The sequence below is a fragment of the Zootoca vivipara genome, chromosome 8 (genome assembly GCF_963506605.1).
Source record: "Zootoca vivipara chromosome 8, rZooViv1.1, whole genome shotgun sequence".
Taxonomy (NCBI): domain Eukaryota; kingdom Metazoa; phylum Chordata; class Lepidosauria; order Squamata; family Lacertidae; genus Zootoca; species Zootoca vivipara.
Window position 1 is genome coordinate 78094706 of NC_083283.1, and position 13279 is coordinate 78107984.

General features: G+C 45.3%; 1 protein-coding gene across 1 annotated transcript in view; it reads left to right on the forward strand.

The window, feature by feature from the left end:
* Window positions 1–12497, forward strand: part of GABBR2 (gamma-aminobutyric acid type B receptor subunit 2) — a 257568-nt gene extending 245071 nt beyond the window's left edge. Inside the window, exons 16-19 of the mRNA XM_035124845.2 lie at window positions 795–977; window positions 6471–6600; window positions 10731–10848; window positions 11455–12497. Coding sequence (XP_034980736.1) covers window positions 795–977; window positions 6471–6600; window positions 10731–10848; window positions 11455–11620 — 597 coding nt within the window. The 3' untranslated portion in view covers window positions 11621–12497. The remainder of the gene's footprint in view (window positions 1–794; window positions 978–6470; window positions 6601–10730; window positions 10849–11454) is intronic.
* The last annotated feature ends 782 nt before the right edge of the window (window positions 12498–13279 follow it).

Genomic DNA, 13279 nt, shown 5'->3' on the forward strand with positions numbered 1-13279 from the left:
AAGATTGAGATGTTATGTGTTCCAAGATATTGACTCCGGGAGGTGGGAATATGGGCAGGGTTGCCCTGCCCTGGAAGAAGCAGGTCTATATTTTAGGAGTACTAATATACATATCGATATCGCTAGATAGACCCACTCCATTCTTTAATTGTAAATTGTTTAGAATAATTTTAATATTGTCGTTTTACATTGTTGTAACCTGCCCTGAGGTCTTAGGGTGTGTAATAAACTTTAATTAATAAATAAAGTCCTGATTTGGGCTGAAACACTTACCCACATTGGTATATGAATGGAATTTACTAATCTCTTTGGCCAAAGTTTACTAAATTATCTCAATACTGAAAAAGGGAACTCTAAAAGAAGAAATGGAATGGGTGTATGTGTTTAAAAGTTGTTTTCAGATCCCTTCAAAGATTACCTTCCAGGGGAGGTTTGGAAGCCACGGGCATCATTTCTGCATTGCATCAGTAATGTCAGAAATATGTGATTCCTAGGAGAAGTCTAGTTTCCTGGAGGTTTGACACTAGTTTGGGAAGAAGCCATATCAGCAGCCCCTTACACATTATTTTGAGCTTCTAACATTAGCTAAGTAGCACGTTAAGGTGCCTTTGCTAAATTATGGGAAGTGGTTAAATAGTTTTAGCTGACATGGATGATAAAATTGGCAAGGTGCTATGGAAGACTATGCCTCAAATCCAGCATTACACATTTAAATGCATGTTCAATAACATTTTGGGGAGCACAGATACACAAAAATAAAACGAGATATTCTTCAATGTTTTTGCAACTTTCAGCTAATCACACTGAGAACAAATCCAGATGCTGCCACCCGAAACAGAGGGCTCCAGTTCACTCAGAACCAGAAGAAAGATGACTCAAAAACGTCAACATCAGTCACCAGTGTCAACCAGGCCAGCACATCGAGGTTGGAAGGTCTACAGTCAGAAAACCACCAGCTGAGAATGAAAATAACAGAGGTATTGCTAAGTGTGTGTTCTGGGTTAGACTGTTCTGACTTGCGGGCATTGCATGTATTCTCAATTTGTGAGGCCATGAAGCTATCTGAAACTCGAGTCAAAACAGATGAGACATGAGAGGTACATGACTGGATCTCTCAATGTTTTGCTTTTCACTTAGAAGTAGCTGTGGGACCCATATTGGATCCAGTACGGGGCAGGAGTGTGGAGGGAGTTTGACCATTTCTCCCATCTACATGGGTTTGGATTTGATACCCCGCTTTATCACTACCCTAAGGATTCTCAAAGCGGCTAACAATCTCCTTTTCCCTTCCTCCCCCACAACAAACACTCTGTGAGGTGAGTGGGGCTGAGAGACTTCAGAGAAGTGTGACTAGCCCAAGGTCACCCAGCAGCTGCATGTGGAGGAGCGGAGACGCGAACCCGGTTCCCCAGATTAGGAGTCTACCACTCTTAACCACTACACCAGCGTTTCTCAACCACTGTTCCGCGGCACACTACTGTGCCGCGAGACGGTGGCTGCTGTGCCGCGATGTGAGGCAACGAGAAGGGCGATTTGCGGCCGCCAATAGGCAGCGCTGATCCGCCGGAAAGGAAGCCGGCCGGGTCAGTCTGGAGGGCGTGAGGGCGCGAAGGGTGTTTCTCCGTCATCTCCTCGCGCTCGCTCCCTGAGCGAGGCAGCGCTTCATGGCCGAGGCCGCCTCCTCGCGCTCTCCCCGCGCGCTCAATGGAGAAGGCAGCGGCGCAGGGCGGCGGGGACTCTGGAGCAGCAGCAGCCCCGTCCAGCGGCGGCAGTAACAGCAGCAGCCGCAGCAGCAGCAGCCCCACCTCGGCGGGCTCCTCGCCGTCCTCCTCCTCCAGCCGGGGAGGGCTCTCGGGCCGCCAAGGAGCAGCAGCGGCGGCTGCTACGCCAGTGGGGAGGCCAGAGGGAGGCGGCGGTGGCGGCAGCAGCAGCAGCCCCAGCTCAGCCGCGGCCAGCCCAGGAGGGAGCGGGGGGCTGGCGGCAGGCAGGACGACAGAGGCGGTGCTCGAGGGCTCTCTCAGCAAGTACACCAACCTCATCCTCCCTATTCCTCAGTCCCCCACCCATTCCCAACCCCCAGGATTTGCCCCGTCTTTTAATGGTGGTGTGCCGCGTGATTTTTTTGACGGAACAAGTGTGCCGTGGCCCAAAAAAGGTTGAGAAACACTGCACTACACCACACTGGCTCTCTACATTGCTTCTTCCCCGATCTTGCTCTCACTGTGGTGGTGAAATGCTCTGTGTTTGCAGCAAAAAACTCCTTAATTTCACAAATACGCTCCTGGAGGGGTCAAATTGGCAGTGGCTGATGAGGAACAACACCGTGGGGTTGTAGCGGTTGTAGATCAATGAATATGTTGACCCAGTGTGAGGCAGCTGTGAAAAAGATGAATTCCATGCTACGGATCATTGGGAAAGGAATTAGAAATCAACTTGCCAGTATCATAATGGCACCATACAAATCTATGGTGTGACTGCATATGGAATACTCTGTGCAGTTCTGATCACCTTAGCTCAAAAAGTTTATTGAAGAGTTGAGAAAGGTTCAGAAAAAGGGCAAACGAAGTGATCGAAGGGATGGAACAACTCTCCTATGAGGGAAGGTTTAAACATCTGGGACTGTGTAGTTAAAGAGATAAAAAGGATACATGATAGAAGTTTATAAGAATTATGTATGGCATGGAAAGACGTGGACTAGAAGAAGTTGTGACTAGTCTCATAACACTAGAATTTGTGGGCATTCAACGAAGCTGAACACAGTTTCGGGGCAGTGTGTTCTAGGTTATAGCTGGAGCACCTGCTCTCACATACATGTTGCTTATTAATTGGGGCAGAAAGTTAAGCACATTTGGATCCCACTGTTCTTACATCCCTCTTGCTGAACTCAGTGTGATGCAAAATACTGATATCTAGCCAGATTACACTCTAATTTAGCATTACTCAATGATGGTGTCCCAGGAAAGAAAAAGGGAGAGGGGATCACTATAGTATGAGTTTTACTGTCATCTCTCCGCTACGAACCTGTGGGTTTGATGTGAAAACTTGTTTAATCTCTTAGAAAATATGTTGCTTTTTCAGCTCTCCTAGACCCTTTCATCTTAGATTAGAACATGTATTCTTTTTTAATTAGATCTGCCACCTTTTAAAGTATACTTGTTATGTAATACTCATCTCCTTTATTTATCCCTTTACTAGCTGGCCCTGCCACGCTTTGCGGTGGCTCAGTTTGTTAAACCTCAGAGTCCCACTTCAGACTCCCCTCACCTAGAATCCCCATTTTTCGTATTTACATAGGCGCATCCCTGTGTCTCCCCCCACCCTGTTCCAACCTCCCTCCTCCCCCACCCCCTGGTTCATCCCTGTGATTGGGCACAACCTGTCCTGACCCATGACCTATTCGCCCCCCCACCCAGACAGGCCCCTACCTCCACTCAGCCTAGTCTGGAAAGTGGCCTAGTCTGCAAAGCCGAGCCAAGATACTGTAGAGAGGGCAGGTTTCATCCCTGTGTCTCCCCCCCACCCTGTTCCGACCCATTACCTATCCCTGCCCCCTATTCCGCCCCCTTTCCCCCCCCCAGGCAAGGCCCTACCTCCACTCGGCCTAGTCTGGAAAGCGGCCTAGTCTGGAAAGCCGAGCCTGTGGAGAGGGTAGGTTTCCTAGGTGTAGTACCAGTGTAGCCGTCACTAGAGGGCGCTGTGTTGCAATCTCTCCTGTGCTCCCTGCATGCACTTGCGGGTGATTTGTGAGTTCTGGAACACGGGGTTTGGGGTTTTTTACCTGGCATAGCTGACACATCTGTGTTTGAAAACGGTCTGAGAACACTCGCAGTCACATTTGACTTTGTGTCCAAATTTCAACACTATCAGTCAAGCGGTTTTATAGAACATAGGAGGAAGGAACATACCCAGTTTACATATATATATGTGTGTGTGTGTGTGTGTATGTGTGTGAGCTATTTCAACTGCATTGCCTCCAAGTTTCTAGGCAGGAGTGGGCCCCTACCACATGCTTGGTGTTTCACTGAGTGCAAACTACCTATTTGTTTCCATCCACCCAAAGGAAAGGATGCAGTCTGCCTTTTTCATTGTTGCTGAAGGCACATTTGCAGATTTTTTAAAATTTCTAAAACAGCTCTTTTGCACAGAACTGCTCCTGCACAAAACAGCTGTATCAAAAACAGGCTCAGGAGGCCGAAAATGAAAGGTAGAAGAAAGGAAGCAGCAGCCAAATCCTGATTAAGAGCAACACATATATACCAGAGTTGCACAAAATGGCACTAAAAAAGGGTGCTCTTTTGTGCAAAGCTTGTATTTCAAAAATAAATTTAAAAGGTGTGTAGACACCTGCATACCAATACCTGTTTGCATACCTAAAACAGACCTCAGGCTTCCTGGCCTGGAACACACAAACACACACATTTTAAAATAATTTTAACTGCTGTTTTGTGAAAATCTGGTAGATTGAAAAACTTGTATTTCATAATTAAAAATGGAGGTTTAAAAAGGTGTGTGTGCATAGGTAAGCAAATGCCTACTTGCCCACAGTGGACCTCAGATTTCTGAAACTTATGGTGGGCAAGGAATAACTAATTCAAGAGTGTGGAAAACAACCCTCTGTAAGAATACTTTCCAACAAGCACTTCCAACTAGTGTGTAGAAGAAACATCAAAATGGGTTTCAGAGGCATAAAACTGAAGGGGCTCTTATGTGCATGAAACCACATAAATGGGCACATGCAAGCAGTGGCTCATGTGCTCATTAAGGCCCTACTATGGACAGAGCCAGAGAACTGCTACTGCCATTTCTTTCCACTGCTGTCACCAAGATGACGGCGAGGGCGAGTGAGAGTCAACCTACACATGATGTGCAGAATGTTCCTTTTCAGCATATTTGCAAACAAAACCTTCTTTTCTGAATGAAAAAGTGCTTTAAGGGATGCCTTTTTGGAAATCTCTGGCCTTAATGACTGCCTTCCATTTTTGGAACCTGGACAGAACAGTAGACTCATTATTGTGGCTGAACCCCCAGGAGATGCACGCTTTGCCAAAATCCTGGCCTCCAGATGAGGTGGGCAACAGGAGTTCCATTTCCTCATACGGAAGAAGATAGAGAACAAAGTGCAGCAAGTTTCTTGTGGGACAGGAAATCCAGGCACCATTCAGGCCTGATGTTTTCCTTTAGAATCCACCCAGTGAAGCGTTATTTCGATTTTATTTTTACTTCAGAGGGAGCATGCTCCCCTTTATGGTTGAAAATTTGTGAGGAGGTGGAATATTGCAAAACGCATCAGAGCAAAGCTGTGACACTTTAAAAGTTGAGAAATGTGCTCTGTTCCTCACACGAAGGAGCATTTGAGAGAGGTGTTCAGGAGCATCATAGGGAAAAAAAGTATCTGCCTGTGCCCTAGAAAGATTTCTCAGAGCACAATAAAAGAGAGCTCCGAGAGATTTCTTAAGAAGTCGTTTTCTTTTGAAGACTTATGACTGTTCAGAATTGAAAGGGCTTACTATGGATGATGGATGACATAGGATTCCCAAACAGAATCTCTGTGCGATGAGAAGCCTTTGGGTGTCTGTTGCAGCTCTCAGTTCTGTCAGCTGCTACAGCCACCTAAGAAGTATCCTCTCATCTTTTTTCTCAACGCCACTGACCAGCCACCCACTCACCCTTGATGCTTCCTATGCCTCTAGAAGTTGTCTACTATTGGAGCAAATGAACAGGGTGGTTGGCAGAAGCACTGCAAGAGGGATCTCTATGGGTGCACCAAGATGACAACTGCAAACAAGCGCTAAAACTGGCACTCGCCTATGATTATTGTTCTTTTTTATTTCAAAAGGCATGGCCTTATCAGTAGACTTGCAATCTAATAAGCATGACTAATGATGAAAAGGAATTCATCAATGCAGAGGGAGTAACATCTGCAGGCATCATAAGAGTTTCTGCTTTTGGCATGCACAGGCTGAGGATGCATTTAGTACCGATAGGAAATTAGCAACGTGCAAACAATAAAAGCATACGCTCAAAGTGTAGTTATATGAGTTTTTTTAATACACCACATAGGTTGGAGGGGGGAGGTTTATATGTGTGCTGTGTTTCCCCTACTTTTGGATACCATGTGCAAATGGGCCCATTTTTTCCAGTGACACATCTGTGGACACCATATCAATCAGGGGCACTATCTTCGCAAGCACTTTGGGGGAGCCCAACGTGACGTGCCGACATCACGTTTGTGATATCACATGACGTCCCGACGTTGCTCTGTGGCCCAGCCTCAACAGTGGGGGAGCGGCCCCCTAAAAAAATAATTAAGGGGCCCCAATTGGAATAAATAACTACAACCTTTATGCATGACTGGGAGGGAACGCTACAGAGGAGGAAAATAACTTTAGTCCGTAAGATTGCAAGAGAAGGCAATGAAAACTGCTTACAAAACATGTTAATGCTATTGTAACATGCTTTTCTTTTAACAGTTGGACAAAGCTTTAGAAGAAGTCACTATGCAGCTTCAAGACACCCCTGACAAAACAACATATATTAAGCAGAACCACTATCAAGAGCTCAATGACATCCTCAGTATACGGAACTTTACAGAAAATAAAGGTAAGGAACAACAACAGCAACAAAAACAACAACTTTATTATTTATACCACACCCATCTGGTTGGGTTTCCCCAGCCACTCTGGGCAGCTCACAGCATATATCAGAACATACTAAAACATCAGACATCAACAACAACTCAATACAGGGCTGCCTTCTAAAAGTCAGATAGTTGTTTATTTCATTGACATCTGATGGGAGGGTGTTCCACAGAGCAGGCACCAGTACAGAGAAGGCCCTCTGCCTGGTTCCCTGTAACTTCACTTCTCGCAGTGAGGGAACCGCCAGAAGGCCCTTGCCGCTGGATCTCAGTGTACGGGCTGAACAATGGGAGTAGAGACACTCCTTCAGGTATACTGGGCCGAGGATGTTTAGGGCTTTAAAGTCCGCACAAACACTTTGAATTGTGCTCGGAAATGCACTGGGAGGCAATGAAGTTTCTTTAGGACCAGTGTTATATGGTCCTGGTGCCCACTCCCAGCCACCAGTCTAGCTGCCGCATTCTGGATTAGTTGTAGTTTCCGGGTCACCTTCAAAGGTAGCCCCACGTAGAGAGCATTGCAGTAATCCAGGTTTGACAACAAATCCTTTGTCAAAACCACATTTTCTCCTTTTTCCACGTTTCTCCTATTTCCTTTTCCCCGTCTAGGATATACTCCAGGAAATGAAATACTGGCAGTGGGTGGTTGGCATCATGAGAAGACATGAGGAGTGTTGATTGGGGGTGGGTAAGAGAATCCGGCCCTCCAGCTTTCTAATGTTAACCATACGGACCTAAGTTTCTCTTAAACCACTGTCAACTCTTCTATAAACCACTGCATGTTTGCTACCTCCATTAACAAGCATAGCTATGTGACCTGTTGCTGCCTACCTAACACAGAACCTAAGAAGGAAACAGCAGGTTTTCACCAGACATTGTCCACACACTCAAAACCTACCTTCACCTTCATGAAATATGAAAGCTGAGCTTCTTAGGGAGCACCCACTGTCACCATTTTGGAAGGGGGGGAGGGCGTTGCACCTTTGCAGAATTGCAGAGTAAGCTTCCTGGTAACTTAGCTATGGCAGAAAGTACCATATTGGCCTGAATATAAGCCTCACTTTTTTCCCAAAACTCCGACCGTGAAAAGTTAAAGTGCAGCTTAAATTTGCGACCTTACAAAAATTGGCTTTTAAGATATCGCTGCTGAAACATACATACAGTAAAACGGAACGGGTGTGAGTGCCTGCGGAATTTTAAGGGAGTGGCTTATATTCAGGTAATGTCTTTTTTCTCTCCCCCCCCCCCGAATTATAAAAGTGTGGCTTATATTTGGGTATGGCTTATATTTGGGCCAATACGGTATAGAATTGGTGGTGAGAGAAACTGTACCAGTGGAGACACTTTATAGACAAGGGAGAGACTGTTGTCAGTCATATGAACATTATAGTTAATGAGGTCAAAAATGAAATTTTGGTCATCCCCAGAAAAGAAGGAAACAATCTCTTCACACCAGCATTGTTTTTCCCCCAATTGATCAGAATTTTATTGAGTCCCCAACCCAAACCACCCTGTATTTTGATAATATTCTACATTGATGTAGCTTATTAGGGCCTGGCAGCGTGTGGGTGCCATAATCAAAACTTCAAAACAGAAGAAGGTTGTGTGTGGTGTTCATGCTTGCTCATTCACACTAAGCCATGGTTTGGCTTAGTGTTACATGTGAACCAGGGCATAGTAATCTCTCAAACTGGCAAAGTTTTACAGCTTACTGGTGTATGAAAGTCTAAAATGGGAGGAGTACAGTTTGGAATTGCTGATCTGCAGCTACTTTCTCTTCTCTGCTACCGATCTGAAACGGCAAAATGTGAGCCTCATCGAACAGGTCTCACATGACTCTAGTATACTGTTCTCTGAAAACAAATGTCTGTATCTAGCTAAGATAGCCAGCCTCTAGAAGCCATTTGGGGCCTGCTCTGTGCATCTGCGTCTTTTCTTACCTGTATCGCAACTCCATTTCAGCATATTCTTTAGGAGTAATCTCATGCCCTGAATTATGGAATGGGGGTGAAATATTCAAGTCGCATTTGCTGTGTAGCTTCCTTTCTTTTCAGTGGGTCTTACCAAGGGCTCCTGGGCAAGTCCAGAAACAGGGGCACTCCTCCCTGCCTTCCTCCCCCCACCACCATGCTAGAGTAAATTTGGGGGGGGGTTAAGTGAGCCTGGTTTACTTTACTTTTAAAGGGTAACTGGTGACAGGACAGAATGTTTATCTTTGCAGAGTTACTTTGAATGTTAAAATAGACAATGCTGAGGTTTTGGGGGCAAGGGAATAATGAGCATTATTTTAATGTGACACGGTTTCAGATAAAGGGGCTGTATAGTACTGTGATGTTTCATGCAGTAGACAGAATGATCAGGAACCTGACATGTAGGTAAATAACAAGGCATCAGAAGAACGCTCACTGTTAAAGGATTGAGTTGAAAATCCTATGTCCATTGGCAAGCATTAAGGCCATTTTACTTTAGAACCTGGTCGCTCCTGGGTAATTGTGCAGCTTCACAAATTGTCCTTCCAGTTGCGGGACTGCTGTCTGCAGCATGCGGTTGCCTCTAGCAATACAGCCTTGTTCTAAATTACAAAATGCTTAATGGTGCTTTGGTGGGCTTTTGTTTTTCTGTCTAGCTGGTTGGGGGGGGGGGAGAAATGCCTTTATTTTTTTATTGCCATAGGACCATCAGGGTACATGGTATAGAGGGATTGGGAGCCACACAGAACAAAGCAGGAAGTGGCCCTAGTTGGCTGCCAAAAGTGTTGCTTGTAAGCCCTTTGGGAGCAGTGAAGTCCAAGAGTGAGATTGTGTTTGGTTTGCAGCATCTGGAACAAACCCAGGATTTCAGACATATTTCTAAACATAGAAATGTCTAGGTCTTGAATAATTCAGTTGTGATTTCCTAGAAGAGAGAAGGGAGAATGCTGTTTTGACTTTGGGTCTTATGTCTTCAAGCTGTCTGCTTGCTTTAAGGTCAGGGAGATGTAGAGGTTCCTGAGGGTAGCACTGCAGCCACCATTGCCACCAAGGAGAGGAGGGAAGGCATTAAAACAAGGTGTGGGGAGGAAATAAAGTTCCAGGGAAGAATTTATCTCCTCCATTCAGCAACAGATGTGTTGGCTTCACACACTTTCCTAGCAGAAAGTCACAATAAGCTCAATGGCTCATACTCTACATGGATTGGCATCTGTCTGTCTTGAGAGACAATAGGGGTGAAGTCAAACAGTTGCATTAGCAGCGCCAAAGCAACCTTGCCAGGGCGCAGGCCTGGGCAGTGTGTATGGAGGTCTTCAGCTGCTCAGACAACAGGGCCCCCACTCTCGGCCTCACAGATGTGGTCCAAAGGAAAGCAGAGCGATACGTTTGGCAACAGGTTGGCAGCAGGAGTTGCCGGAAGCAGGTGTACAAGATGCCATCCAATGGTCTTAGGGATTGCACTCCAGATTTGTGTAGGGTTTGCTCCTTAGCTTTTTCCTCTCCCAGAGATACCTCACAAGGCAGTGGAGGACTCTGCATAGACATGTACAGGATTGCACTGTGTGTGTTGCAGCTACCACCTTCACTGTGCTTTGTGGAGAGCTCTTCTGGGCTAGGGGGAGAACTGTTGTGTATTGCTGTGTGCAATTTCATTTTGGGTGGTGGCAAGAAAGACAGACGACCTGCTTTTTGGAACTGGGAACAGAGAAGAAGTGGCAATGTCCCTCCAGGATTTCTTACCAACGGAGAGATTTGCTAGTAATTGGGGGTGGGGTGGGGGTGCAAGTAAAAGCATGTATGTTTCAAAATGTTTAAAATCTAATTGATGGTCAAGGATATTATTGGATGCTGTGAACTAACCATCTGTTGTCAGGGTTTTATTTTGCATTATTTTAATACATCTAATTGGTCTGGGGAAATCCAGCCAGATGGGTGGGGTATAAATGTTGCTGTTGTTGTTGTTATTTAATGGTATGTTTCTTAGCTATCACAATAATTCAGTAGATTTAGTAAGTAAGTTTTAGAAGCACTGTGGTAGATTACAGAATCATCCTTGCAACTCTGAAAAAATAAATTTACTTTGGAAAAATGATAATATAAGACACTTTTCTCCTGTTTTCTAGATGGTGAAAAGGCTGTATTGAAAAACCACCTTGATCAAAATCCGCAAGCCCAGTGGAATACGACAGAGCCCTCCAGAACGAGCAAAGACTTTACAGAAGATATCAATTCCCCAGAACAGTAAGTAGCATGGTTCTTTCTTGTTACATGGTCACAAGAACTTAGATTGCTTCATCAGTCCTTAGCATTTTTTGTTAAATCTGTGCATCGCTTACTTACAAAATTATGTCTCAAAGAATCCTTTGAGATACAAGCTAACAGTTGTCGCTGTGCCCTTGGTCTTTCTGAGTAAAATGTTAATCATTCGAACACATACATATTTATGGCAAGATTTAGTAAAACAAAATCTTTTGTAATTTGGGGGCCTTGTTAACGGTGCCCCCAGACAACTCTGGAGACCTGAAGTGCTGGTTTTAAAGCATGGTGACATGTACAAAAATAATGCTGGGCTTGGGTGGCTAGCAAGCAAGTATTTAGCTTAACAAATGAGCAAAGAAAGAAAAGCGAAGACCCAAGGCCTCCCAGGGGTTTGTTAAGAAAGAAGAGGTAGTATATCTTGGGTGTATTGCTTTTGCTCATTCCATGGGCTATTTTGTCAGGCCGCCCAGTGAATTTATTTGTGGCTGTAAGGCATCTCACAAACGAGGGACACTTTGTCAATAGCCTGCTAGCAAAGCCCTTACTCCATTTCCTTCCTGTTCATCTTTCTCCTTTCTGCCTTTGCAGCATACAGCGTCGACTCTCCTTACAACTGCCCATTCTCCATCATGCCTATTTGCCATCAATAGGAGGGGTTGATGCCAGCTGTGCTAGTCCATGTGTCAGCCCCAGTGCCAGTCCACGGCACCGGCACGTACCGCCATCTTTCCGTGTGATGGTCTCTGGCCTGTAGGACCAGAGCTCTGTGAACTTGCTTTTGGTACTCAATGGCTGGACCGAACGTCTTGTGTGAAACTCTTGCCTTCTACATACTCCTTGCTCTTAACACAGAGGAACTAGTTTTACGAGGCCATCGTCAAGGGAAGACCAGCTCCACTGCTGTGGGAAAGCATGTGAAGTGGAGAGGGTCACCCGGAGGTTTGATCTGTAGCCTTACTTGTGGACGTTTTTATTTCTTCGTGAGGAAAGTCACCAAACCCGTGTTTCTTCCCAGATTTCTACAGAGGCCAGGGTGGCTGGGAAACATAGACTCAACAAAGAACAAAGACAAAAGAACCCTGCTCAAGTGTCACTAAACTTTATACGGCTACTGAAAAATGTGGAGCCACGTGCAAAAAGACAAGTTAATTGCATCAACTGAGAGTTATATTAACTGAAATGGAAACACTTTTGTTTTGCAGGGATTTCATTCAGGTGCTGGAGGCACCAGCTAGTTGGGCTGACATTCATTTCTGGGACTATGTTCAGTGGGGAGGGGGAGACACTTCGAACGGTTCTTCGGGTGTCATTGAGACTTTCACTTAGCCCAGCTCCACTCATCTCAAGATACGCTTGGGATGGAGAATGCTTCAAGGGGGAAGCAGGTCCAGGGCCAGGATCTCAGAAAGGCTACCAGGTAGGGTAAACAAGATGTTATTTGCAGCCATTCCTTCCTCCTGATAAGATGCAGGGTTCCAGAGGTGGCCATCTGCAAACATACAGAAAACTAAGTCCAACAGCACAAGGCTGAGAATGGCTACGGAAGTCTTAATGTCACAGGGTGGATTGTCCCCCTCCCCCAGAGTTTGCTTGATTTAAACCACAACATAATTACAGTACAGTTAATTTAGCAAGGCGGGGTTGGGGTGGGTGGGATGTTTAGGCACCACTTCGCTGCTGCAGCTGAATTTTGCAGAGGCACAGATAGTATATACACAACCTTTGCTTCATATCTGCGTGTGTGACAGTGGTAGTTGAGAATAAGACAGTCTGAACCAAGTTCGCCTATGTGGGTTAGGGGGGAATTCCCTTGTCCTTTGAATTAGGAAACTAAAGGCAAAAAGTGAATACGTTTTTTGTAGAACACATTTTTTAAAAAATGGTCGTCTCCCCCCCCCCGAGAAATCATGATTCAATCTACTCCCTCCCTAAAAGAGCAACTGAATTCTTATCAGAGTGCAACAGCAGAAAGCTCAAATGAAATATTTGAGTGATTCCATCACTAACTGATAGAGATCTGATACAAGCATGTGCTGCCTGTCTGCTAGTGGTTCTGTGCAAGCCTGCAGTGATTAAGATTGTGCATGTGTGATCCAAAGATCTTTTCCACAATTATCTGACACAGATAATTTCAGTGGGATCCTTGCTCTGAGCACAGCACTTGCATTATTGAAGATACTGCATTATCTGACGTTCTTATCGCTTATGTAGTTATAGGACACTTTCCACATAACCCCAAGCACGGTGGATTCTGCACTGGACTGGCATGGAAGCAAGGCCTAATCTTTGCCATTGCCTTACTGCGTATAGGACGCTCGGAGCAAGCTAAGGCGTCTGCACCAAACACACTGTGAAGTACCACTAGTTGAAAAGCACTGCTCTGTGAAAAGGCCTCACCCACACAATCTTTAGA